General features: G+C 52.5%; 1 protein-coding gene across 1 annotated transcript; it reads left to right on the forward strand.

The window, feature by feature from the left end:
* The first annotated feature begins 291 nt into the window (after positions 1–291).
* On the forward strand, positions 292–15,413 carry IFITM10 (interferon induced transmembrane protein 10). The gene is made up of 4 exons (XM_057727188.1): positions 292–349; positions 444–697; positions 1,524–1,976; positions 14,754–15,413. Exons 1-4 carry the CDS (start codon positions 292–294, stop codon positions 14,901–14,903), a joined length of 915 nt encoding a protein of 304 aa, XP_057583171.1. The 3' UTR covers positions 14,904–15,413.
* The last annotated feature ends 595 nt before the right edge of the window (positions 15,414–16,008 follow it).

Here is a 16,008-nt window from a genome sequence, read left to right on the forward strand (position 1 = left end):
AGAGCAGACGGGACTGGGCTAGGATCAGCCCGCGTGGTGCCAACAGGCTGGAGGCACCTGGGCTCTGGGGGCAGAGGGACTTGAGGAGGCTCAGACACCCACCCTGCCTGGGACTGGGGGGTGGGGGGGGGCAAAGGACTGAGATGGCGACAGAGCCGGTGGGAGCAGGAAACTCAGCAGGCGGAGAAGGGGCAGCACCCGAGGGGAAGGGGCTCTGGGAGCTGGGGGTAGTGCGAGCAGAGGGGGAGCAGGGGTAGCGCAGGAGGAAGGGGCCCTTCCCTGGGGAGACGGATGGGAGGGCTCAGCGAGGGGCTGCGGGCTCAGCCAGAGGGAGCGGGCAGGGAGTGGGGTGAGGTGGGGTCCGGAGACACGGAAGGGGGGCGCGGGCACGGGGGTCCGGCGCTGCCGGGGAACCCACCCCCGGCCGGCCCTGCCTCCCCGAGGGTCGGCGCTTCCGGCCGGCGCCCGCGGCCCCCACCCGGCCGGCGGGAGGAGGCGGGGAGGTGGCTGCGCCCTCCGCCGCCGCCGCTGCCGTGAGTCAGGCTCGGGCTGCAGCCGGCGGCCGGCCTGGCGCTGCGGAGGGAGCGCAGGCAGCGGGGGAGGCGGGCCGCCGGGACAGCCAGCCACCCGCGGGACGGCGGAAGGACGCGCGGAGCGCGGCGCAGGCTCGGCCCGGCCGCCGAGGAGTCGCCAGTCGGTGAGGGCGCGCCGTCCGGGCGGCTGCGGCAGACCCCGGCCGGGCTGGGGGCCTGGGGGACCTGGGGGGTCGCGGGGCCTCGGTGCGAACCCCCGGGGCGGAGCGGGGCGCGGGCGCCTCGTCGGAGCGTGTGGGTTTCGCAGAGGGTCGTGGTGCGTCCTTTCCTGGCGCGGGGCGGGTGGCTCGCGGAGAGGGCGCGCGCTTGGGATCGGGGTGGGGGGCGGGGGCGATGTCCCCGGGGCCGCCGTGTTCACCCTCCGGCGAGCGTGTCGGGGCCTGTGTCGCGGTGTGTGAGTGTCACAGTGTAGAGTTGTTTACCTGGCGGCATCTCTGAGCGCACGGCGTGTGCCCGGGTCTGGAGAGCCGGGCGGTGGTGCTGGCGTTTGTGTCCGATTGTCAGCGGGTGCCAGCGTGCAGGTGCCCCGGAGAGCTCTGCTCCTTCTGCTAAACACTGGCTGAGGTGGTGTCATTGTGGGTCTGCGTGCCCTGTGGGTGCCGGGGTGTCTGGGGGTGCCGGTGCTCTGTTTACTGCAAGAGCCTGCCAGTCGGGGTGCTGGGGGGAGGATGGGGGTGTTGCTGTTGTGTGTCAGTGGGTGAATGTTTGTGCGCAGATGGCAAAGTGACGAAAAGCCCCCGGCGTCCCTGCCAAGGCTGCTGCGAGGGCTTTGGCATCCGTGGCAGGTGGGGGAGGCAGGTGGCTGCCTCAGCGGGGATTTCCATGTCCTTTGGGGCTGTTTATGGGGCGGCAGGGGAGATGCTGCAGGGTGCCAGGGTGGGCCCGATAGGGTCATCAGGACCCTCATTCTTCCTCTCCCCCTCCCTCCAGGCCCAGGGCCCCAGCCAGTGCCCAGCCCCGCTGGGAGCTCCGGCCAGCACCACGGACGGCACCCAGGAAGCCCGAGTCCCCCTGGACGGGGCCTTCTGGATCCCGAGGCCCCCAGCAGGTTCGCCCAAGGGCTGCTTCGCCTGCGTGTCCAAGCCCCCCGCCCTGCAGGCTCCAGCGGTCCCCGCCCCTGAGCCCTCCACCTCGCCCCCCATGGCTCCCACCCTGTTCCCCATGGAGTCCAAGAGCAATAAGACAGACAGCGTGCGGGCCGCCAGCGGCCCCCAGGCCTGCAAGCACTTAGCGGAGAAGAAGACCATGACGAACCCCACCACAGTCATCGAGGTGTACCCGGACACCGCGGAGGTGAACGACTACTACCTGTGGTCCATCTTCAACTTCGTCTACCTCAACTTCTGCTGCCTGGGCTTCATCGCCCTGGCCTACTCCCTCAAAGTGAGCTGGTGGGGGGCGGGGGGGTGGGGCAAGCAGGAATGGGGGGCTGGCAGCATCACTCGGCCCCCTCCCCCACAGAGAAGCCCCTGGGTGCAGCAGGTGTGTGTGGGGGGGTGGCGCGGGATAGGCGGACGGTGGGGGTCCTAGTGAGACATGGATGTCGGCCAGCTCTGGGTCAGCGGTGGGTGGGGGGGGTCTGCCCATCCCGTCCTGAACCAGGGAAACTTCCAGGGTGTCTTGGCAGGGCTTGGGGTCCTCAGGGTCAGGGTCTCTGCACAGCCAGTTTGGTCCGTGGGGTGGGGACCTGGGACTCAGTGTCCTGTCCCTTGGGGGGGGAGGGGGACGTGGGAATTGGGCCGTAGGCATATGGGATGGAGCCAGCCAGGAGGTGAAGAGGCCTTGGAATCCTTCCCATGTTGACAGGAGGAGGGGTGACGTCACTGCTGGAGATCTTCTCACTCATCCAAGCCCCTCTCAGGGAACCTGGTACCAGGCAGGCACTCAGAGAGAGGCTGTGCCACACAGACGGGAGCACCGACCCCCCAGCCACTGCTCTGCCCCCCTCACATGCGGTTTCTAGGTGATCCATCCCAGGGGCCGGGAGCCCGGGGTGAGGGAGGCCCTGAGTGTGTACAACTTCCAGAAGCCCCTCACAGCCTTGAGAGGAGCTGGCCGGGAGCAGAGCGGTGGGCCAGGCAGTCAGGACCCCATCCCCACCCCCAACCCCAAAAAGGACAGAGTGCATAGAAATGGACCGAGATGGCGGGAATGGAGTTGTGATTGACTCGCACTTGGGGTCGGGAGATCTGTGTGGATATGTAAGGACCCAAGAGCTCTGGGCTGCGGGGGCCCAGCCAGCAGGAAGGGAGTCAGGTAGACTCAGGGCCTCCCTTTCTTCCCGCCACCCGGGAAGGGCTTGGCTCACGTCTCACCAGATCATCACTTTTCCTGAACCCAGATCTGAGTGTCCAAGGCCAGGCGCATTTCACTGACTGCAGCTGCCCAGCAGGGCGAGGGCAAAACACGGGCGCTGGAGGCTGGAGGCAGAGGGGCTGGCAGGGGAGGGATGCTGGGACAGCTCTGCCTCTGTGCATCTCTGCACACGGAGCCCCTCGCCCCAGCGTCACACGCCCTGGCCACCTGGCCTGCCCATCCTCCTGACTCATCGTTGGCGTCACCGTCACCCGCTGCCACTCACGCCTTGCTCTCCGGGCCTGTGGACCTGGTCCTGGGCTCCGCCACACAGGAACTGTGCCCAGTGAGTGTGCATGCGTGCATGTGGGCACACGTGTGTGTGCCCAGCGTGCTTGAGTGTGCGTGTACATGGGTGTGAGCTGCGTGTGTGTAAGAGTGTGTGCGTCTGTAAGTGTGTGTGCGTGCATGAGTGGTGTAGCATTTGTAACTGCATGAGTGTGTGTGGGTGTGAGTGTGAGTGTGTGAGCCTCAGCTCTGCCTCCCCCAAGCCCTCATGCCTGGCTCCGCCAGTAGCCTGTGGAGCTGGGTCCATCGGGCTGCACGGGCCCGTGTGGGCAGCCGGCTGGCACAGGGCAGGCCATCTGCTGCGGTTGTAGGTAGGTCACAGATTTCTGAATGGTGCAGCATCCACGCTGGCGGGGGTGGGCGTGGGAGTTGGTGCTTCTGAGAGAAAGAAGGGGACTTGCTGTGCCTCCAGCCTGGCTGTGCCCCCCATGTCCTTCCTGGGGGTCAGCGAGGGCAGAAAGGTTTGAGGCTTCCCTGGGAGGGGCGGGCAAGGTGAGCTGCCTCTGTGCCGGGCAGAGGGGAGGTCAGACTCGGCTGGCACGGGCTCCTGCACCTGGGAATCGGTCCATCTGTCTGTTCAGCTGCCTGTCTCCTGGCCTGCTGCACCCTACATAGTTTGCAGCCCGTCATGGGCACTTCCAAGGGCACCTGGCGGCCTTGGGGTCAGGAGGCCTTGGCCAGATTCCCAGCATGGTCCCTTAAGAGCCGTGAGCCATCTCGCTTCGCTGGGGCCCTTCCCTCATCCGTTCACAAAATACAGCAAAACAAAACAACGTGCAAGTGAGCACATGAGCAGGGCAGAAGCTGGCCTTCTGTGGGCGTGAGAGAAGCACGGTGTCCCTGCCTGCCCCGGCTGTCCCCACCCTCCCCGCCCCCATGGACAGGTTCAGTTCTGCACGCTGCAGATCAGGACCTTGTGAGCACGGCCTGGTGTCCGGGGAAGGGGCAGACACAGAAGGCCAGTTCTCCATCCCTGCGGTGTGCAGAGCTGCTCACGATGAGCCCGGCCCCCCTTCTCGGCCTGGAGAAATCCAGCCTCCTCATCTCAGCATTCAAGGCCCTGCCAGACCCACTTTCAACCACTTTCCTAGTATCGCCAAATGCCCCCACCCCCGCCATTCTGTGAGCTGCCTGGGTACACATTCTGCTCCCCAAGCTTGAGGCCTTTGTGAGACCTGTCACCCTCCTGCAAAGGCTTTGCTGCCTCCCTCTGGCTGAGCCTCCCTCCCCATCAGAGAGCCCCCCCGCCTCTGCCCCGTCACAGCTGCCCACCCCCCCCACCCCTGACCCAAGGCAGGGCTGACCAAGGTAGGGGTCAAAGGATGCTGGGAGGATGGGTGGTTGGACAGAGGACGCGTGGATGAATAAGCACCAGGTGTTTCAGGCAAAGAACACTTCACTCCTGGTTTGGGGTGAGGTTGGGCTCAGCCCCAGGCACTTCCAGAGGAAGCAGCATTTTCCTTGGGCCTTAAAGGGTGGGTGAGTGGACAGGTGTTCACAAACTAAGACACAAGTGTGGGGCAATTTGGGGAAACAGAGAGGCCCGCATCCTCTGTGGGGAGCAGAAGAAGATGGTCCAGGAAAGGCAGACTGAGGCCATGCAGTGAAAGACTCGGAGGTCCACGGGAGAAGTGTGGGGGACACAGAGGGGAAAGGTGATCAGAGCTGTGAACTCTGCAGCCCGGGTGGAAGGAGGAGACGAGAGAAGCCCAGAGGCAGATAGGAGTGAGGATCTGGTGTGGTGGTCCAGGCGGGAGGGCGCATGGCTTGAACCAGGGCGGGGATGGTGGCAGAGAGGAGGAGCGGATTGTAATGAGGACATGGCAGCCACTCTTTTGGGCCCAGGAGGCTGTGAGACTTCTCGGGGACAGGGCAGTCAGGAGGAATAGATTAGGGGGAAGGATACATGTCTGCCTCTCTATATACATACTTGCCCACCCCCTCCCTTCTGAATATCACCCTCATCCATCCGTCCATTCACACGTACGTACATACACCTATCCATACATCCATCTGTCATCTGCCCATCCACCCATTCACTCATCCTCGCATCCATCCACCTAACTGTGCATACATCCCCTTATATATCCATCCATGCATCAACCCATCATCTGTCATCCATCCATCCTTTCATCCATTATCCATCCATCCACCCACCCATCCATCCATTTATCCATCCATCCACCCCTCCACTCATCTGTCCATCCATACATCCCTTTATATATCCATCCATCCATCATCTAGTATCCATCCATCATCTAGTATCCATTCATTCATCTCCCCTATACATCAGTCTATCCTCCTTTATACCCCTCAACTCATCCAAATAGCCTCCAACATTCTGGTCATCTGTTTATGTTCATTAAGCTTCATCCTCCCCTTCCCACACTCCCCATCCTATCCCCACCTCTCTTATACATTAATTCACTTAACTGTTCATCCAACCTCATTTTCTCAGTAATTTTCCCCACTTTACTAACCAACTCTACTTGTCAATCATCCTTCCATCCTCCGTCCCAACAAGTTACTACATCTATTCATCCTTCAAGCCATCCACCATCCCTTATTTCCACTGCTTTTCTAGCTAAATCACACTCATTCATTCGTCATATACCTCTCTTCACACTCTTCTTTACTCATTTGCACCCTTCAACCTTTCCAACTCATCCCATCTATCTGTGTAATCTATACACTTATTTTTTCTGTTTTCTCTCCCATCTCACCTATCCATGTATACAACTACACATGCATCCATTTATTCACATTCTTGTCTTCTCTTTTTCCTTCCCCTCCTTTCCTTCCACCCACATGCTGAATTCATTCATTTACTTATCCACCCACCCATCCATCCATCCATCTTTCCACCTATCCATCCATCTTTCCACCTATCCATCCATCCATCCATCCACCCACCTACCCATCCGTTCATCCATCCACCCATCCTTTCATCTATCCGTCTGTGCTCACTATATCCATTGGTTTTATTCATCCATCCACCTACGTGCTAACACACTCACCCATTTCCTCACCATGAATCTATTCATACTTTCACCTATCTTTCCCTTCATTTATTCACTTTCCTTTTCTCCCACCCTCACCCCTGATTCCCTTTGCTTTTTCAGTTCATCCCAGAGTACTGTCCATCAACACACCAAGTCCTTCATCCATACCCAACACATCCACACACCCATTTGTCTTTCCACCCTCCCACGGGTCTTCTTATACATATCTTCTTCTCCCCTCTTCCCTTCTCCCCTCCTCTTCCAAGTATCTTCTCTCCAGTGGTTCCCCCATCTAACTGCCCATCTGCTCTGGTGGGTAGTTCATGCATCCTTCTATCTGCCCTCCCTCCTACCCACCTCTTCCACTTTCTGTGTAAACCACATTGCCATACACCCAGTGTTCATGGTGGCTCTGGTTTACAGCACAGGTTTGAGTCCAGGACCTTAAGCTGGTAATTACATCTATCTGTGCCTCATTTTCCTCCCCATAAAAATGGGGTTATACCTATCTCAGAGTGCTATTGAGAGGATTAGCTGAGTGAATGACCGTGTAGTGCTGTAAGCGTAGCACCACACCCATCGTCCTTTCTTTTATTGTGATTTTTACCATTCTTCCCTGCAGCCATCCTCCACGTCCATTCTTACTTCCCATTACTGCTACCATTCACCTGCCCTGTGTGTGATTTTACCCAGTCATCTGTCCATCAATATGCCAACTTATTTATTTATTTATTTATTGGCTGCATTGGGTCTTTGTTGCTGCAAGCGCACTTTCTCTAGTTTGGCAAGCGGGGGCTGCTCTTCATGGTGTTGTGCAGGCTTCTCATTGCAGTGGCTTCTCTTGTTGTGGAGCATGGGCTCTAGGCACGCGGGCTCCAGTAGTTGCAGCACGCAGGCTTAGTAGTTGTGGCTCACAGGCTCTAGAGCGCAGGCTCAGTAGCTGTGACGCACAGGCTTAGTTGCTCTGTGGCATGTGGTATCTTCCGGGACCAGGGATCGAACTGGTGTCTCCTGCATTGGCAGACAGATTCTTAACCACTGTGCCCCAGGGAAGTCCCCACCAGTTTTATTTAAACATCATCCTTTCCCCCCCCCCATATGTCTCTCTAACCATCTTCCCACCTTCTATTTCCTGTTCCCTCCTTTTTTCTTCCCTTACTTTAATTACCCATCCATCAATTTATTAATCTAGGTATTGATGAAAATATATTCATCTCCCCTCTTCTTCTCAACTTTCTCACTCTTTTTCTCACTCCCCCAACTGTCTACCTCATATTCCATGTATTCCATATGCCCTGTTTCCTCTCATATCCACTCATTATTCTTCCTTCCATCACATTCACCCATCAATGTACCTTACTAAGTAGTTCATCCTGTCATCCATCCATTCATACATACCCACACCTTCTCACCTTTCCTTTTCCCTTTTTTCTTTTCTTCTACCCATTTGCTCCCCACGCACAGTCTTCTAGCCTCCCATTCATTCCTCTGTCCACACTTTGTAACCCATTCCTTCAGCTTTCCCCCCCACCGCACCTGTCCACCCAATCCATCCAGCATTCTTCTATCTAGTTTACCCACACACCTTTGCAGATGTGTTTAATCTCTTTTCTTCTCTCTTGTCTTTCCTCACCCACCTCCATCCATCAGTTTCCCCTTTGTCTGTATATTCATTCATCTATTTTCTATAGAGTGGGCAAGGGAGGCCTCTTTGATGAGGTGATATTTGAATATAAATCCGAATTAATTCCTGCAGTAGCCGTAAGTGCATCCGGGAAAGCATATTCCAGGAAAAGGGATCCGATATTGCAAAAGCCCTGAGGCAAAGTCAGGTTCCAGGACCAGTGTGGCTGGAATGGGAATGAGCCCAGGAGCTGGGTCCAGAGAGGTGGTGGAGGGGCCAGATCGCATACATTGTGTCTGCCACAGTTAGGGTTTTGTTTTGCTTTGAGTGAAATCTTTGATGAAGTTTTAACAAAGAGTTGATATTATGTGACTTACACGTAAAAGTGTTGCTCTTACTTCTGGTGGAGAATAGATCATAAGAATGCAAGAGACTGGGGAGCTGGGAGACCAGACTGAAGGCTGTTGACGTAGTCAATTCTTGGTTCAGAGGGTAGATGTGGAGAGTTAAAACTGGTCCTGTATTTTGAAGAATAAGTCAACAGACTCTCCTGATGGATTGGACATAGGGTGAGGGAAAAGGGAGAAGATCCAAAGATTACTCCAAGGAGACTCATCTGATCAGTTGAAAGAACGGAGGTGCCATCTGTAGATGAGGACGGAGCTGTAGGAGGAGCAGGTTTGTGAGGAAAAGACCCTCACCCACCTTGTCCACCTGCCGACGCATGCACTCATGTTTCCACCCTTTCAGCTATCTATGTACCTACCCATTTTCTCTTCACAAACGCCTCTGTGCATCTCTTTTTCTTCCGGAATTTCACTTCCATATGGTCAACCGTCCCTATATTCACTCATCCATTTACTTACTAAATTTATGTTTCTACTCATTTCATCGTGCATATTTTCTTTCTTCCTTTCCTTCTGCTATTTACCCACCAACCTCATCCATTACCCTGTTCGTCTATCCATCACTCTGTTCGTCTATCCATCCACCCAGCTCTCCATCTAATGCTTTTTTTCCCCTGGATTCATCTGTTTCCCCCCTTATTCATTAGTAGTAATAGTGGTGGTAACAAGCTGGGAAATAACACTAACCACAAAACACGTTATTTATTGAGCTCTTAGTATATTCTAGGCACAGTTCTAAGGACTTCTTTTTATTTAATTAGATGTTTTATTTAAAGATAACAAAACCCTAGGAAATAGGTGCAATTAATATCCTTGTTTTTGAGATGAGGAAACAGAGGCCACAGAGATACAAAGTAACTTCCTTGAGGTCACCATCAAGTTCCTTTCTCCCACCCTTGCTTCTGGTCACTACACTCTTTTCCTGCAGTCACCACCCTTCTGTCTGTTCATCTTCTCATCTCTTCCTCTCTCTGTCCATTTTAGGCACTTTCTCTCCATCTCTCAATTTGTTCATTCATCCATCCAACCATATAGCTTTCCTTTCTACTCTCGTCCATTCTTTCTCACCATCTACCCACTTCTCTATCAATATAGCTAACCATTCACCCATTAAAACTTCTATTCGTCAATCCTTCTTCTCTTTTCCTTCTCGCAACCATGTGTCCACCCATCCACCATCCAGCCGGTCATCCTTCAAACATCGATACATTTCCATCTCTCCATCTCTTCATCCACTCATGCTTCCCCTTCATTCACCTCCAAATTAAGTTGCCCATTAACCCATTTATATATTATCCCTCCCTTTCCTTCCTCTGCCCCTTTCTTCCAATTATTTATTATACCCCCCCCTGTCGTCAGCTGTTGAGCTGGTATCAATTCATCTATCCACCCATAAACCCATCCTGCCTCCCTTTCCTTCACATACTATCAAGCTATCATCCTAGGAAGATACACATTCATAAAAGAACTGTCCATCTCTTCATCCATCTGCACAACCTCCCATTTCCTCTTTTCCTTGCTTCAACGGACTCACCAACTATCCAACCATCAGTTTGTTCACTCACCTACCTTCAACCTTTCCCCTTTTCTCCACCCAACATCACTCATCCACCTCTTCACCCACAACTGCCATGCCTCAGTTTATCCACTCCATTCCTCCATGTGTATTCCTCCTCCTTTCGGCTCATTTCACCTGCCCACCATCCTTCCCTTCCCTTTGCTTTCTTTCTACATTTTGACTGCTCTTCTCAACCTCCTTTCCTGGTTGGCTCCTGCTTCCCAGATCTTTGAATGTTGGGATGCTCCAGGGCTCAGTCCTTGGTCCTCTTCATCTCTTTGTCTGCACTCTCTCCCTTGGTGCTCTCATCCAGTCTCATGGCTCTAAGTAGCATCTTTTTTTTTTTTTTTAAGAAATTTATTTATTTATTTATTTACTTATTTATTGGCTGAGTTGGGTCTTCGTTGCTGCACACGGGCTTTCTCTAGTTGCAGTGTGCGGGGGGTACTCTTTGTTGTGAGCAAGCTCTTCATTGCGGTGGTTTCTCTTGTTGTGGAGCATGGGCTCTAGGCACACAGGCTTCAGCAGTTGTGGCACGTGGGCTCAATAGTTGTGGCTCGTTGGCTTTAGAGTGTAGGCTCAGTAGTTGTGGCTCACAGTCTTAGTTGCTCCACGGCGGCATGTGGGATCTTCCCGACCAGGGCTCGATCCATGTCCCCTGTATTGGCAGGCAGGTTTTTAACCACTTTGCCACCAGGGAAGTCCCTCTAAGTAGCATCTTTATTCTGATACCCCAACAATTTGTATCTCTACCCTAGACCTCATCCCTGAACTCTAGACTCTAGCCTACCTGCTCAAAACATCTAGCTCTATGTCTAGAGCACATTTCTAGCTTAGCATGTCATAAATTAAACTACTGAACCATGCACAACCATACTCCTCCTGGAGCCTCCTGCAACTCCCTTATTTCAATAGATCAAACCAAAAGGCCTTGAAATCATCTCAAATTCCTTTCCTTTTTTTTTTAAATCACACTTCACACCTGATCCCAGTAAATACTGTCAGCTGTATCATCAAATAGATGCAGAAAAAGGTCTGTTCTTACCACCTTCACTGCCACTGCCCTGGTGCAACCCACCCTGACCACTCACGTGGACTGTTCAATTAGCCTCTTCTCTGCTTTTGTCCAACTTCTACCCCTTCAATCTGTTCTCTACGCAGCATCCAGAATTACCAGGTTAAAACATGCCAGGGCATACCACTTTGTTTTCTGCTTAGAAGCACTGACAAAGCCCCATGCAATCTGCTCCTTGACAGTTTTCTCTCTGACCGTGTAAGTCTCACTCCCCTTCCCCTTCTGAATTCTGCTCTCCCCACACTGGCCCCTGGTTATCCCTCAGACACGGGGACATCCCCACCACAGAGCTTTGTGCTCTGAGACGTGCTTACCCTTCAGATAAACACGTGACCAAGTCTGTGACACTCTTCTGGGCTTTACTCAAATGTCCCTACTCCGTGTGTTCTTTCCTGAGCGCGCAGCTAGAATCGTACCTCCCACAATGCTCGCTGCTCCCTGTGCTCTTCAGTTTACTTTTTAGTACATTTAACACATTATATATTTTACTAATTTATCATGTTCACTTTCTGTGTCCTCTCCCTGCAAAGTAAGCTCCATGAGGACAGGGGGCTTTGTTCTGTCCCCTGCTGTACACTCGAGACCTAGAACAGCACCTACACAGAGCAGACACTGAGTATTGCTTGATTGAGTTGCTGAATCTATTCACCTACCCTGCGCTGGTCTATACTATAATCTACCCAACAGCCCTCCCTCCTTTCTTTTTTTCTACCCATCCCACCACCCAACACACATTCCTATGTCCATCTATCCCCCATTCCATCCATTTGGCACACATTTTTATGTCCACATGTGCACCTTTCGCACCAACCCAGCACACGTTCACACATCCATCTATCTGCCTATCCTGACAATTCAGTAATTATTTCAGAATCCATCTACCCACCTGTCCAAATTATCCTGTGTATATTTGTAAATTCATCTACCTGCCCGTCCCACCCATCCAGCATACATTCCTATTACCACCTAGGTACCTGTTCCCATAACAAAACATAATCTCATATATCCATCTATCTACCTGTCCCACCCGTCTGGCTACCTTATGTGTCCATCTAGCCACCTGTTCCATCCATTAAGCACCCATTCTCAAATATTCATCTACCTGCCTTTCCTACCCGCTGAGCATGTTTCATGCATACATCTATGTACCAGTCCTATTCTTCAGGCAGACATCTGTGTATCTGTCCAGCCAACCCTCCCATCCAGCATCCGTTCCCATGTCCATTTCTCTGCATGTTCCATGCATCCATCCTCTTTCCCATCATCAGGTCACCTGTCCAGTTCTCCTTTTCCCCAATGTCCTTTACAACTGAATGGACGGGTTGCCCCCCCATCTGTTCAGAACCCATCCTCCTTCCCACTTTCTCCCCTCCACTTGGCCGTCCACGTTCAACATCCAACTCCATCATTCCTTTCATCATTCCAGTATCCAACAAGGCAGTCATGACCAAGGGTTTATTTTTAAATAAATCAGCCTTGTTTTAATATGAGAAAGAAATCAATGAATATAATTTGCTACCTAATGAATTAGAGAAGAAATACGTTTATCTCATGGGGATTTTTTTAAAACACAATGATCTACCTCTGCTAATACAATGAACATCATCCTTAGTTGTGAACTTTACAACTAAGACTGAGAGTAGGCTGCCTGTTACACCATTGCTAGTCAGCATCCTTCTGAAGTCTTTGCCTCCATTATATAAGAGCCTGCTTTGGACCAGATACTATGCTAATGCTTTGTGTCCATCAACTCATGAATTCCTTTCAACAACCCTGTGCTGTAGGTACTACTGTTACCTTCCTATTACAGATCAGAATGCTTGCTAAGTTTATGCAGCCATTGGCAAAACTGGGACTCAAATCCAGGCATGTGTACTCTTAACCACTGCGCTACAGTCTAAGAATAAAGACTTGAAGGAAGTAGGTATGATTTATTATGTAGAAAACTTGTTTGGATATCACAATTAGTACGATAGTTTAGCTGGATACAAAATCAATCTATGGAAGTTGAATTTTTGTACACCAGCAAAAACTAGTTAGAAATGTAATCTTAGACATCACTTACAGTATAATGACAACCAAGATAAGTAGACTAAGTCTAACAAAAGGTATAATAGTTCGTTCGTCCAGAGAGAGTTAACAAAATTTTATTTTAATGATGACATCAAATAAGACCTAAATAAGTGGTTGATACGTCATGGTCTCATAAAGAAAGATAAAACTCAGTGAAGATGTGGGCTCCCTCCAAAATCACTAGAATAAAAATTCCACAAGAGCATAGACTTTCTTCTTTCCTTCTCTGATTCCTTGAGGCTGGCTTCTTTTCCTCCTTCTACTTCTCCATTCTGTACAATCTACCTTAAGTCACCCAATCCTCCCCCCTTCCCCAGTCCCTCCATCCACTGCTGGACAGTCACTTCTCCATCTTCTTTCTTCTCTCCTGTCCCTCTGTTCCTTCCACTATCCCACCTCCTCCATCCATTCACCTACAGGAAATCCATCCACCCAGACACACTCCCACCCTTCAGCCTGTCTGTGTCCCCATCACGTTAGCTACCCATCTGTTCTCCTATCCATCTGTGTAACCCACCCTCCGGGCATCCAGACATCAGTGTCATCTATCTGCCCAACCCAGGCCCCTGCCTTTTGTCCATCCATCCATCCATCCATCTGTCCATCCATCCACCAATCTGCTGATTCAAAGACTTTCTCTCTCTGCCCCTCTCATCTCTCTGCTTCCTCTCCTCTTCCTCTTCCTCCTCCTCTTTCTCCTCCTCCTTCTCCCAGGGTTTGCTTTCTGCTCACAGTATGCTCAGACATGCACTCCTCTGGATTCTGTGGAAGGAGAGGGTGCAGAGGAGAGGGGATTCCTTAGACCTAGTCTGGATGAAGCTAGGGACACCTGGCCCAGGGATACCTCCCCAGGGACACCTCCTCACAGCCAGAGGATCTTGAAAATGGGTCCACCACTGTCCACTGTCTCCCCAGGACTTACTGGACTCCAACCCACTCCCTTCACTTTAATATTCCATCTCAGAGACCCCTGGGCTGCCTTCTGTCCAAGCATAGTGTGTATTCTCAGGGAATCCCAGTTAATTTTAAATGAAGTGGGACCAATCAGATTAGGACACACATATGTTGCCCCATCATCCAATCACATAACTCTCTCTGAGACCAGCTTCCTCTTTCATTTTATTTATTTATTCTCCCAGTGTTATTGAGATATAATTGACCTATGGCATTGTATACACTTAAGGTGTCCCACGTGATGATTTGATACGTGTATACAGTGTGAAATTACTTCCACAGTGGGGTCAGTTAGCACTCCATCACCTGACATGATTATCTTTTTTTTTTTTTTTTTTTTTTGGTGGTAAGAACACTGAATATCTACCCTCTTAGCAACTTTCAAGTATATAATAGAGTATTAACAATCCATTTTATTTTAAAGAATTTTAGATATACAGAAAAGTTGCGAAAAAAAAAACAACCCCAAAACCCACAACAAAATCATGAGAGATACAAAGAATTCCAGTACCTTTCACCCAGACATCACGATGTTAACAGTTTCCCATATTCATCTTTTCTTCTCTGCCTCTATAAATACGTATTATTTATTTTGTAAACTGTTTGAGAGTAGGTTTCCGACCTGATGCCCCTAAGCGATCCCCATCCCCTCCCCCCCATACTCCAGGGCACGTTTCCACCCAGCAAGGACTTCAGGAACTGGGAACTGGCATGGGCTCAGGGCTACACTCTCAAGGGCCTTCTGCCCTCACACGCTCCTGCCTGGCTGCTGTGTCCACCCCTCCGTGCCAAATGCTGGTCTCACCTCCCCCTCCTGGCTTCAGGTTCGGGACAAGAAGCTTCTCAATGACCTGAACGGAGCAGTGGAGGACGCCAAGACCGCCCGGCTCTTCAACATCACCAGCTCTGCCCTGGCGGCCTCTTGCATCATCCTTGTCTTCATTTTCCTGCGGTACCCACTCACCGACTACTGAGGCCCCTACGGGCACCATCGACCTGGAGATTAAGCGCTGAGACGGCGTCATTTTCGTGGCTGACATGATGCTGGCTGCCCCACGGTTGGGGCAGAGCAGGGCATTTGCCCTGGGGCCCCCCCCGAAGCTGTGAACCCGGCAGCGAGGCCATCAGAAGCTTCGTACAGCACGGGAGCGGCGAGCTTCCTGCTGGCCTACCCTCTGCCTCCTGGTCCTCCGCCTGTTTCTGGGGGCCCCGTGGGTTTCTTCCTGTGCTGCTGTACCCTGGCTTCCAGTGGCTGCCCTCCTTACCCACCTGTGCCCCCGCCCAGGCTTCTGGGACCCCTCAGACCTGACACCCAGCAAGAAGGGCTTTTGTGGGAGCTTCCCAGAATGGGGGGGCTGCCAGCATCTGGGGACTGACTCTCTCCTCCCTGACCCCGCCTCCTCCAAGCTGTGACCCTGCTCAGAGCTCTTGTATCTGTGAACTTCCAATAAAATACCTGCCCAGCTCTGGCCCAGCCTCCTGTCCCCAGCTTAGGCAGAGCACGGTGGGGAGACAGCCAACGAGGGGGGGTTTGGAGGCTTTGGGAACCCCATTCAGGCACTTCCTGGGGGTCTAGGGCCCCGAGTGCTGCATCCAGCTGACTTTTCCAGGGAAAGTTTGCTCCATAACCTAGGCGGTCTTCTTCCCTCTGTGCAAGACAGGACTGAGGTGGGCTTTTCGTAGAGTGTGTCCCAAACACGAGTCCCTATGAGGACTGGGCAGCCTCCTTGGAGAGGAAGGAAGGGGGTGGGCATGGCTGCCCACCTGGCTCAGAGTCAGAGCAAAGCAAACCACCAGGAGGGAGCCCTGGGCAGTGTCCTGGCCAATCCCTGTACATCTTGGGGACCTGGGGCCTGGGAATCATCCTCCCTTTCCTCATTCATGAAGTAGAGGATGTGGTTTTCTCATTTCTCAGAGTTGCCTTGAGGATCACCAGAGGGGAACTGAGGCATCAGCTGGAGGTTGCCGCTTCAGGGTCAAGATCAGGGTCAAGATCAGGGCAGGCAGCGTGTGTCAGGAAGTGGGGCAAGGATACTTCTGCAGAGATGGGCTCTCCTCACATCCCAGCAGGCATATCAG

The sequence above is a fragment of the Hippopotamus amphibius genome, chromosome 3 (assembly GCF_030028045.1).
Source record: "Hippopotamus amphibius kiboko isolate mHipAmp2 chromosome 3, mHipAmp2.hap2, whole genome shotgun sequence".
In the NCBI taxonomy this organism is placed as follows: Eukaryota; Metazoa; Chordata; class Mammalia; order Artiodactyla; family Hippopotamidae; genus Hippopotamus; species Hippopotamus amphibius.